Source organism: Amphiura filiformis, chromosome 5 (genome assembly GCF_039555335.1).
Source record: "Amphiura filiformis chromosome 5, Afil_fr2py, whole genome shotgun sequence".
Lineage (NCBI taxonomy): Eukaryota > Metazoa > Echinodermata > Ophiuroidea > Amphilepidida > Amphiuridae > Amphiura > Amphiura filiformis.
Window position 1 is genome coordinate 40,861,830 of NC_092632.1, and position 12,574 is coordinate 40,874,403.

At 39.2% G+C, this 12,574-nt stretch overlaps 1 protein-coding gene across 1 annotated transcript in view; it reads left to right on the plus strand.

The window, feature by feature from the left end:
• Positions 1 to 220: 220 nt before the first annotated feature.
• Positions 221 to 12,574, plus strand: part of LOC140152198 (uncharacterized) — a 41,468-nt gene continuing 29,114 nt past the window's right edge. The window contains exons 1-4 of the mRNA XM_072174496.1: positions 221 to 5,450; positions 9,954 to 10,067; positions 11,393 to 11,569; positions 12,388 to 12,558. Of these exons, the coding sequence (XP_072030597.1) occupies positions 1,244 to 5,450; positions 9,954 to 10,067; positions 11,393 to 11,569; positions 12,388 to 12,558 (4,669 nt within the window). The 5' untranslated portion in view covers positions 221 to 1,243. The remainder of the gene's footprint in view (positions 5,451 to 9,953; positions 10,068 to 11,392; positions 11,570 to 12,387; positions 12,559 to 12,574) is intronic.

Here is a 12,574-nt window from a genome sequence, read left to right on the forward strand (position 1 = left end):
TTTGACGAAATTTCAGGTTGCGCTGCTTGCCAATACAGCTAAGTTACAAGTTATTAGTTCATACCAATGCGTTCAAGTTGCAGTACTTGAGCAACAAAACCGTGGTCAGAAACGGGTTTATGTTTTGCGTTAACATCGAATGCGGACAGTGGATTACAATATAACGAACGTAGTTGGTGTCAGGTGACTTTATAACATGAAATAAGCACGCGTTTTGAAAGCATCACACCACAATGGAACGCATACGATTATATATCGTATTTGCGTTAGTATCATTTCTATATGTGCCTGCAATTAATGGCCAATTTGACTTTGGTGGAGGTTTTGGCGGCGGAGATTTTGGCGATGTTGACTTGGGAGACTACCTTGACAACTGGGAGGACTTTGGAGATCTTGGTGATTTATCCGCATTAGATCCTGACGATATAGCCGACTTGTTTGGGGAGAGTATCTTCGATGATTTATTTTCGCAAGGTGTTCCAGATGGATCAAGCTGGATGTGGGGTCTAGGTTCAAGCTGGTTTGACAACATCTTGCCAGGTTCAAGTTGGTGGCCAGATGGCTCAAGTTTTTGGCCATCAAGTTGGTGGGCCGCGTCGGAGTCCGACTTCTGGTATAGTTGGGATTCATACTGGTCGTCATGGCAATGGGGATCATGGTATAGTTCCTACGAGTACGGATTCTGGGATAACTTCTTTCCCTATACTGGATATGTTACTGACGATATAGCCGTCACAGATGTTCTGGATGTAGTCGGTAAAGCTCTAAATGCACCAACTATCAGAGAATCGATCAAGATTTTTTGTCGAGATGGGCCTTCCTTGGATGACTTGGAAAACGGTTTACCAGAAGGAGAATTTACTGATACGTTGATAGACAAGCTCAATTTTCTATGTGAGGAGGCAGATTCAACGCCAATGGAAGGAGTGGAAGAGGCTTGTTTAGATGTAGTTGAAACACTCGAGACTCTGGAGATGGACCTGTGGGGGGATGATGATGATGATGAGAGGGAGGAAAGAGAACGTGGAAGAGAAAAAAGAATGTCTTCCGGTAAATCTAAGAAGAACAGGAAGAAAAGAATGGTCTCCGATGGATTTGCTAGAAAGAAAAGATCGGCTTCCATGCAATCTGATTACAGTTATTACGACGAGGAGGGCTTCCTAGTCGAACTTTTGATACTATATATGATGCAATAGGAGTCTATGTCTTTGACAGCGAATCGGTTTGTAATACCACCCGTGATATGCTTGAAACAAACTCCACATCGGTAAGAAATTATACAGCTACTCTGATATCTGGGATAATCGAGTGGGCAATACTGTCTGGAAACGAGAGTTGCGGGCTAAATTTTACAGCTTACGATATGATGTACTCTTCTGACGCGAACTATTCCAGTGACTATTATGATTACATTGGCAATGAAATGTTAGTGTTACCTCCAATCCTGAGCGTTCTAACCAATATGTCAGATATTGATGCAATGTGTGATATATTCAAGAACGTCACTTATGAGGCCTATTTAAACAATACAGCGCCTTTGGACATGCTTGTTTCCAATGCAACTGATAATTTCTTCTATTTGTTGACGGATGCTGAGGTATGTACATATGCATTGGAGCTTGTGGATGAACAGGCACCGTACATCTTTGGATTCGGTAATAACTCCATGAACGCGTCCTATATATGTTCCGTTGTGGTTGAATCATTCGATCCTGATGCATCATTTGATGTTGAAATCACTGCAAGTGAGTTGGAAGATGGATGGTCGTCTGCATGGTCTTCACAATCCTCATTTAACGATACATATGATTGGCTCACATTTAGTCTGGTGAACTTTGGACTCTTCCCATTGCCGCTGCCTGATGTGCTCCAAGTCATAGGTCGTGCTTTCAATCAAGATTCTTCAAAGGACGCATTCCTCGTCATTTGCGACAATTTTCCATTGGAATCATTTGACCAAGACGTTGCAGCAATGTGTAACGCTACCAGGGAATCCGATTTTGACAGGTATGTGGAAATATGTTACGATACATTTTATCGTGATTGGAATGACACATATGATCCTGGGTCCAGTTCATCATGGTCCAGTTCATCAGGGTCCAGTTCATCATGGTCCGGCTCGTCAGCGTCTAGCTCATCAGCGTCGAGTTCATCATTGTCCAGTTCATCAGGGTCCAGTTCATCATGGTCCAGCTCGTCAGCGTCTAGCTCATCAGCGTCGAGTTCATCATGGTCCAGTTCATCAGGGTCCAGTTCATCATGGTCCAGCTCGTCAGCGTCTAGCTCATCAGCGTCGAGTTCATCATTGTCCAGTTCATCATGGTCAAGTTTTCCAGGTTCATCAGAGGAATGGGGATCATCCTGGAATGAGTCATGGGGGTCATCGTGGTGGTGGGATGTTGAAGACGAATTGGAAGAATGGTTGTGGTATAGAAGGATCGTTGTTAAGGACTTGTTCGATCATATACTCTACCGTACCAGGTTCTATTGGCCACAAGAAACCTGTGATTTCATCGAAACGACTTTCGATGACCCACCAAATGAAACCGTGACTCACATTTTAAGAAAGAGTGCACAAGGAGCGTTTGACATCTTTGGTTGGGAAGTGACTTGGTATTGTTTGGATCGCTTTTATTTCAACGAATCGTTTGGCTCAAACATATCAACATTTGACGGTCCTTTCTTTCAGTTCCAGAAAACGATTGTTAACCTTTTCTCAGAAATGCTCGAAGAAGATGAAGAAGGACTCTGTGACAGAATGCTTGAAGTACTTCCAATTGATGATTATGAATCGTCGTGGTGGTATTGGGACGAATCTGAGTTTGATTGGTGGGATTATTCAGGGCTGTCCAGTTCATCGTGGTCTAGTTCATCAGCGTCCAGTTCATCGTGGTCTAGTTCATCAGCGTCCAGTTCATCGTTGTCTAGCTCATCATCATCCAGTTCATCAGCGTCCAGTTCATCAGCGTCCAGTTCATCAGTGTCTAGTTTATCATCAGATTCTAGTCGGGAATCTGATTGGGAATCTGATTGGGAATCTGATTGGTATCATGGACCTCATTTCGACATCTCGAATTCAATTGCAGATTCCTTCCTGTCAATGTTTGTAGACCAAGATGAATGTGAGCGAATCATGGGAGTTCTTGAGGACGCAAACGACATCATTTTCCCATTCTACAACATTACTGGATTCGAAAGAAGTGATGATTTTTGCAGTTATCTACAAGAAGCATTCTCAAACGCCGGCTATTTGGAGGACATAATCATACAATCAATCAGCAGTTGGGGATGGGCTGAATACGACTGGTATTCATCGTTTGGTGAGAATGGTGTATTCTGGTGGGAGACACAAGCCTTTGATCTGAAATCTTTTCTCGCCCTTATTGGAGAAGTCTACACAAGTGACACACTCGAATATGGTCTTACTTGGGTTTGTGAATTTGCCCGTGAACCAATAGCATCATTACATCTGGACATAAATTTTGATCAGTTCTGTGAAACCCTTTTAGACAGTAAAGAAGCATTCGGCGAGTACCTGCGAGAATGCCAAGACACTTACGGCCCAAGCTGGTATTATGATAACGAATACTGGGGTGAATATTGGGATGAATATGCGGAATACTGGGACGAACACTGGGACGAGTATTATTTCACGGAGATGCAAATGATCGTTTTAGACGACATGGTGCACTCAGCTCTTTGGGGGATCAATGAGGAATTGGACATTGATGTTTACGATGCATTCGATGTATGCGATACAATTACTGATAATCTAGACAACACTATGGTAAACCTCACTAATGAAGTCCTCAGACCTGCTATGGAGCATGCGTTCCTATTCCTATCAGAAACAATACATTTTGATGTGTGCAATGGAACCTGGGAATATGATGATGATGATGAATATGATAGCAGTAGTGCTTCATCATGGTCTTCCCGGTCATGGTCTTCAGGTATATCATCTTTAAAGTCATCATGGGCAGAGTCATCATGGTCAGAGTCGTCATGGTCAGAGTCGTCATGGTATTGGTGGATCGACTTTGACACTGATGACTATGATGACTTCTTCAACGATGGACGATTTGGCAGCTTTTTGGCCACGCTAGCGGAAATCCTGCAAGTTATTGGCGATTACGAAAGTCAAGAGGATCTTTGCAGTGCACTTGACAATGGTATGTGGAGGGGTCCTAATTGGCACGAGGAGTTTGATGAATCTTCTAGTTCAAGTTCGAGCTCAAATGGTTTCAATCAGCATCTTGAGACCGTCGTTGATACCTTCTTCAGTATGCTTAGCGATGTTGACGTATGTACCGGTGTCGTTGAGATCCTTGAGCAAGCTGATACAATCAATTTTTATAACGCTACTGGCTTCATGTCCGCAGCACAGATGTGTACCGCCATTGTGGAAGCTTATGAAGGTACCGTCGACTTGAGTGGCTTAAACTTCTTAGAATCCATGTTTTCATCCTCGTCCGTATCTTCAAGCTTCTCCGAGAGCTATTCCGAAAGCTACTCCGAGAGTGAATGGCATAATGGATACAGACCTCTTCCCGATCTTCCCGGTTGGGTGACACATTTCGCAGATTTCAGATCTCTGCTAACAGTGGCGGTTAATGCATGGGCCCAACCTACACTTATCGATGGTATCAATGTTTTCTGTGAGCACCTTGCAACCCCGATCGGAATGGCATTTGACTTGGAGGAGAACTTCGAGCAGCTTTGTAATGCCTACTCGTCAGAGGATTTCACAGACTGGGATGGTGATAGTCAGCGCGCGTGTGAGGAAACCATGGTTCCCTTGTTGTACGGACCAGAGTACCCACTTGCTCTGAGACCCTTTCCTGAGGAAGAATTTTTTGCAACACTCGAAGATGCTCTGGGATTAGAATTTAACGAGGATGAGGACATTGAAGCTATTTGCCCTGTTATAGACAATTTGGTAAATGAAGATAGCAGCTTCATGGATATCATATCCGATGTAGGAGCACAATTGATTGACGTCTTAGCTGATGAATGGCTGATTGAATTTTGCAATTCGAAAGACGAAATCGATGAGTTCCTTGAATACATGGACTACGAATCGTCGTCGGCATCATGGAACTGGAACTTTTTTAATGATTTTTACAGTGGATTTGAATTTGGACTTGATGAATTCGATGAATTAATTGGTTTTATAACTGGCATGGGAAGCATAGACGCAATCTGCGTAGAATTGTTAGACGCACACGAAACGGATTCAATGCAAGACTTCTTCGAAACGGTCAAAGATAGCGCCTTTAGTTTGCTAACCAATGTAGCTAGATGCGAAAAATTCCTTGATACTCGCAACGGTTGGTTCTCATCATATGAAGCGCTGGAAATTCTTTACGAGGCCTACGACTTGACTGGATTTGACGACAGAGGTGAACTTTGTGAAAACTTGGTGTTCTTCATGACACAAGAAGAAGTTGGTGAGTACAATCATTTCAAACTTGTGCTTATGATTTCACACCACCAAATAGTATTATACGGTCGCGCGCCCTGAATGCATTTCTCAGAAAAAGCCATGCATAGCCTAAAGTAAGCATTAAAATGAGCTGAAATTTGCATAACTTTGGCTAAATTCGGATTGGTCATGATTAGTAATAGGCCTATCAAATCCTGCAAGTGTACCACAGATGGGAGAGATTGAGTATTTTTGAATGATTTTAAGCAGTCGTTTCTGTACAGAAACACTGACATGATTTTGGGGGTAAATTAGGTAATTCCCGGACATCATAGACTTCGAGGGCCAGTCGTAAAAAATAATGACGGTCAACCTATATTTTAATCCAGTCAGAGGGATCAGGCTAGGGCTAATTTCAACCATCATAGCTGTCGCTAAGAACTGAGTCGCTCTTGCGAAGGAAAAATTACGTTTTCTTGAGGCGAATTTAGTACATATCTCTATGGGGATTTATTTTGTGGTGTGATATCTTATGTGCTTACTATCGAGCGCTTTTGAAAACATGAAATTGTACCAAAGTCCGGCGCTTTACCAACTGAGTTAATGGGGTTGAGGCACACATTTACAGGTTTACTTGTTCGTATAACTCTGACACTTTGATTTTGGATGAAACGTGTTGCAGGACAGAGTCATTTTATAAACTTATATATTGTTTGGTCATACATGTACTCGTAAAAGCAAAAACTCCCCAAGTGTTCCCGAGTTTGTATTGGACAAGGCTAGTCTATTACCAAGATATGATGTAGGATTTCGATGAGGATTTAGATATAGAATGGGTGACTATGGATTATAGGATTTGAATTAAATGGGCTACTCCAGTTGACAGCCATGATACACCGTGGGTCTTGAACACGTTTTTCAAACATTTTATATGAAAAGTACCCACTACAACAACAAATACATTACTGTAAAATATTTTTGGCAAAATACTTTGTCAACACTTAAGGGATCCAAAATGAGCGTTTATTGCGTTTCGACAGTATTTTTTGTGGGACATGAGAGCACCTCAGACCTATCGAATTGCATTCTGAATACGAAGCATGTCTTTCTGATATCAAATAATTTTCATTTTTTTAAATCACAATATAATACAAATTTTATGACAAATTATAAAAATTTGATATTTTTCAAATTTTTGATATATAACAGTCCTCGAAGTAAATTATATAAATCTAATTATATATTCTTAAAGTGTATGTAGCAGCGAGGAAAAGCCGACGGTCAATTGAAAATTTTGACCTTTCATATTGCAGATATGGATTTTTTTCCCAAAAAGACCTACTTTTTTTGGTGTTTTGGGAAAAAAATCCATATCTTCAATACGAAAGGTCAACATTTTCAATTGATCGTCGGCTTTTCATCCCACCTACATACACTTTAAGTATAAATCATCAGATATATAAAGTTTACTTCAAGTACTGTTAAATATCAAAAATATCAATTTTAATGATTTGCCATAAAATGTGTATTAAATTGCGAATTTCAAAAATCAAAATTATTTGATATCAGAATGACATTCTTCGTATTCAGAATGCAATTCGATATGTCTGATGTGCTCTAATGTCCCAAAATAAATACTGTCCAAACGTTCATACCCCAGCCCTTAAGGAACAACACGTAGTATTTCTGTGGGTCCTGAGAGCACATCCAGACATATCGAATTGCATTCTGAATACGACGAATGGCCTTCTGATATCAAATAGGCCTAATTTTGATTTTTTTTTTAATTCGCGATATAAATACAAATTAAATTGGAAATTACTAAGGGAACAAACCAAAAGATCGATGACGTCCTATAAACGAAACTAGTTTCGTTTAGGGGGGAGGGGGTAAAAATACTCGATTACGTTTGTACAAAAACATCGGTCAGAAGAATGTGTCTTTATTATTATTATGTCAAAATGTTCAACATTTCATTATTACGTTTCTGGTAGGGAGGGAGGGGGTTGGCTGAGAAACGAAACTAGTTACGTTTATAGGACGTCATCGATCTTTTGGTTTGTTCCCTAACATTTGATATTTTTTTATATTTAACAGTCCTCGAAGTATACTTTATAAATCGAATGGTAGGCCTATAAAGTGTATGTAAAGTTCCGCGATGAAAAGCCGAAAATTTAGACATTTCATATTGAAAATATACACCCCCCAACACCTTTTTTTTGTTGGTGTTTTTGGATTAAAAAAAACCTTCAATGCTAAAGGTCGATATTTTCAAACACTTTAAATACATATCATTAGATTTATACAAATTACTTCGAGGACTGTTAAATTTCAAAAATATAATTTTTTAATCATTTGCTATAAAATGTGTATTATATCTCGAATTACAAAAAATCACAGAAGGACATTCCTCGTTTTCAAAATGCAATTCGATATGTCTGATGTGCTCTCAGGTTCCACAAGAAATACGTGAAAACGTCGCTATCCGAGCCCTTAACAACATTATGTTATAACGTTTTGCAGCAATTTTTCAAAAGTGGTTTTAATGTGATTAAAACGTTTTATACCCCTTTATACAAGGTGTCCCATAAAAAGGTTACTCGTAGAAAACGAGCTGTATTTTTTTCGTATGTCTTGTAATTGTCTGCTAAGTTTCAACTCCATATCTTAAAAACAACTTAACTTCAAGATGACAGGGGTGTCAAGATTGATAACCATAAAATATTTCACAACGACAGTTGAACATGAACACAAGCGTGGCTCTGTTTTCTCATTTTTTCTGTATTTAATATTTTTGTTTTTTCATGGTTGGACTTATTGCACAAAAGAAACATTGACAAATACACTCCTCAAAAGAATTAAAGGATCAGATGAATATATCAGCATTTTGAAAAACATAGGATATGATGATAATATTATTGATAATTGCGCTTGTCCTTTCATTACATCACTTATGATTTGTTCCCTAAGTTGTAGACAATTCACTCATTACAAATATCCGCTATCACCCACATCTTGAGGGGAGGGGAAAAATGGAGGCTAAAATTTAGATTTTAAAGCTATTTTTGAAACGTCACCACGGTCAAGGTCAATTCACATATTGAGATGGGTTTGTGTACATGATATGTGTTTGGGTCATTAGTGGGTATAAGATGCCCTCAATGTATCCCCGGGAGTGGGGAAAGCCATTAATATAACCGCACAAAAGATGATCTCCCGTCCCCCTCCTCACATATCTGAGGAATACTCTATGTAAGACCCCTATACCTTCATAGAAATGAGGAGGGGACCGATTGACCATCTTTTGTACGGTTACATTAATGATTTTCCCCACCCCTGGGATACTTACCCACTAATGTGACGTATAGACCCAAACACATGTCATATACCCACCCTAATTACGTTTGGTAAAGACATTTTTATACGCTGTATTCATTTTCTACATGCACGTAACGTTTTTATGGGACACGTTGTGTGTATAAAAGGGTATAAAACGTTTTAATGACATGGGGGTCTTTCGGGGGGAAAGTAATGCCTAATGCTGGTTTCATATTGGTGGTATGCAGGACGTCAAAAAGTGGACCTTTTTCGAATAAAAGTGCTCTTGCGCAGATTTTTTGTAAAATCTTAACTCACCCCGGCCCCCTCCCATTAACTGTTTGAACGCCTTCCGCCAAAAAGGAGAACTTTTGTCAATTTTCTCTCACTTTTGGGCATGGCCGCCAACAAGAAATGCAAATGTCCACTTTTTGCTATTTGTTCCAATCAAAAGGTTCAAAAGTGGGAGATTTTTAACAAAAGTCCAACCGCTAGTTCATTTCCCTATCTGTTTTTATTTGGAGTAAAAACTAAAAAACACACAATTTCATTTATCCTTTTATGACATGATTGATTGGAATATAAACTTAAAATTAACCATTTAATTTTTACCTAAATTGCAAAAGAAAATCCAATAGGAAATAATTATATTTTGTGTCCTTTTTTTGAAACGGTTATGATGGGTGTGAAAAAGAGCAAAAAACGCACCTCGGAAATCACTTTTTTAGAGGTCGGGGAAAACTTGTTTTTAATGCTTTCTTTGAAATTCTATCCATAGTTTTAAAAGTGTTCCCTAAAAGTAACTGCCCAGCAAACACAAAAATGTTCTTAAAACGTTTATTCAAAACATTTAAATGTAGGTTTATGCAAAGCCTTCGGTCATGAAAATGTTAGGCTATTGTAAAATATTTTGTCAACACTTAAATAAAATTCTGTTTAGAATGTTATGCCTCAAGTTTACAAAAATGTTTTTTGAATGTTATTAAAACGTTTTTATACCTTAATTTTATATAACCTGACATTTAAACGTTTTCTGTGAAACGTTTTGTGTTTGTTGGATACATCCCATATGCGCCAGCGAGGGCAGTTTTTCTCCAGGCTCCGCGTCGTTGAGGCCATGTTTAAATTGATAGTAGCTATTTTATATTACTATACTATTATTTTAGACATATTTCAAGATGTTTTATGATTATTGTTTTGTTTTTACCAGTGGAATGCATCGGTTTTATCGATTGTGCTGGAGAGTGTAATGGCAATGCCAGGGAAGACTGTTCAGGAGTATGCAATGGCAGAGCTGAAGAAGATTGTGCTGGCATTTGTGCAGGTAGGCTTCGAGTAGATAAATTCATATCGACTTTATTGATTTTGATTCTGGTAGGGGGCATGGGAGAGTGCACGAAAGAAAGGCTACTGACGTATTCGATTGATTTTATTTTATTTTTCATAGATTTCTAATCACAGATTTACATATTTACTGATTTACTGCACTGTTGCATGCGTCCCTTATCTAATAACTAAAGGCAAGGCAACTAGATGAAAAGGCTCACACATGCACCGATGTAAATATCAGCACCGCATGGGGGTGGGGTAGGGAGGGGGGTCACACTGGCTGATGTTCTCAGGCTCGTAAACATATCTTCTAAGAATGTTGGATCTCAGAAGAGAAAATAATGCATAATGTTGAGCCTGTGCAATTGTGGTTGGTCCTAGAACAACTCTGAAATGCATATAACGAGGTGTAGGGCCTAGGCCTATTTGGCACTCAAAAACAGATCATTGAAACGTGTTTTGCACTCAGTGTTTCAATTTCGGTTTTTATTTTACTATTACAGATACATGAAACGACATAATATAATCAAAATCCCATATTCAGTGATCCCAGCGAAAGTGTAAAAAAATTTAAATTAGGGGATTTTAAAAAAATTGTTAAAGTGGAAGATAAGTCATTCAAATTGTCATTTGCTATTTTTGAAATAAAAAAGTTTTGACCCAAAACAAAGAAAACCGCAGTTTTGACAAAATTGAGGCCCATTCAAATACATGAAGCTAATTTATATACTGTCAGTAATAAATGACAGATTAATGGAAATGTCTTGGTCAGTTTGCTCGTTCTTTTTATATTGTCATGTTTGTCTAGTCCAGCTGTCAGCAGTTGCGGCACCAGAAATGTTTTTGAGGGGGCATGGGGGCGGTGCAACGTGAATTTCAGGGGGAGGGAGCAAAACCACACAAGAAATGGAAATTTTCTTAAGTTTGGGTTTTTACTGGGCATCGGGGGAAAGAGGTCTGACTGGGGAGGGGAATTTGTCCACCACCACCACCACCCCCACCCGTGGTGTCACCGTTGGCCACCTGTCTGTCATCTTGATTTCCTGTCCATCTCAAGTCTTATGATATAATATAAATATAATATAATATGATATGATATATGATATGATATGATATGATATGATATGATATGATATGATATGATATGATATAATATTATATAACATAACATAACATAACATAACATAACATAACATAACATAACATAACATAACATAACATAACACAATATAATATAATATAATATAATATAATATAATATAATATAATATAATATAATATAATATAATATAATAATTGATCACAATCAACCTCTTATAGGTGATGCCTTCATTAATGAATGCGATGAATGTGTGGGCGGAAACACCAGAAGACCTGATAACTTTGGAGCTGATAAATGTGGCAACTGTCGCAGAGAAGCAGGATATTTAGAATTGTGGGATTGCTTTGGAACCTGCTATGGAAATGCAACATTTGATAAATGTGGAGAATGTGTCGGTAAGTTTCAACAAAGACAGCTTGTTTGGACCAATTTTGATTACAAATATTCTGTCACAGATTTTCTCTTATTATTTCAATTTCACAGTAGAGCAGCCTTCGCAAGCTTTCCTGGCAAACTTTTGATGGTCATCTCATATTCGAGAACATATCAGGAGCAACCACTTTTTGAAATCTTATCCCAGGATCTTATCAATCAATGGCCCAGCTTCCTTCCTTCCTCCCTTCCTTAATTGTCTCCTTCCTCCCTTCCATCCTTCCTTCCTCCCTCCACTCGTTCCTTCCTTCCTGCCTTCTTTCCTTCCTTCCACCCTTCCTCCATTCCATTCTTCCTTCCTTCCTTCCATCCTTCCTTCCTTCCTACCTTCCTTCCTCCCTTCCATCCTTCCTACCTCCATTCCTTTCTTCCTTCCTGCCTTCCTTCCATCCTTCCTTCCTTCTTTCCTTTCTTCCTTCCCTTCCTTCCTTCCTTCCTTCCATCCTTCCTTCCTTCTTCCTTCCTACCTTCCCTCCTTCCTCCCTTCCTTCCATCCTTCCTTCCTTCCTACCTCCATTCCTTTCTTCCTTCCTGCCTTCCTTCTATCCTTCCTTCCTTCCTTCTTTCCTTCCTTCTTCATTCCTTCCTTCCTTCCTTCCTTTCTTCATTCCTTCTTTCCTTCCTTCCTTCCAATACTATGCAGCTCTCAGTTGGATGAGAATAAACACCCCCCTTTTAGTTTTTCACTTGCCCAATGACTCTCATTATCAAATCCAATCATCTTTACAGCTTCATTATCATTTCGCCATTGTAATTGCAATCACAATTATTTATTTTTCAGGTGGTGAAACTGGTCAGGCATCGGACGCTAACGATGGACGATTGGATTGCCGCGGTAAATGTGACGGAGGATGGGTAGCCGACTCTTGTGATTACTGTGAACCTCCCTCTGATGTATCGTATGCACTTGGCAGCAAGTACAAGGATTGTACTACCACCTGCATCAATCCAGGTACATACATAATTTT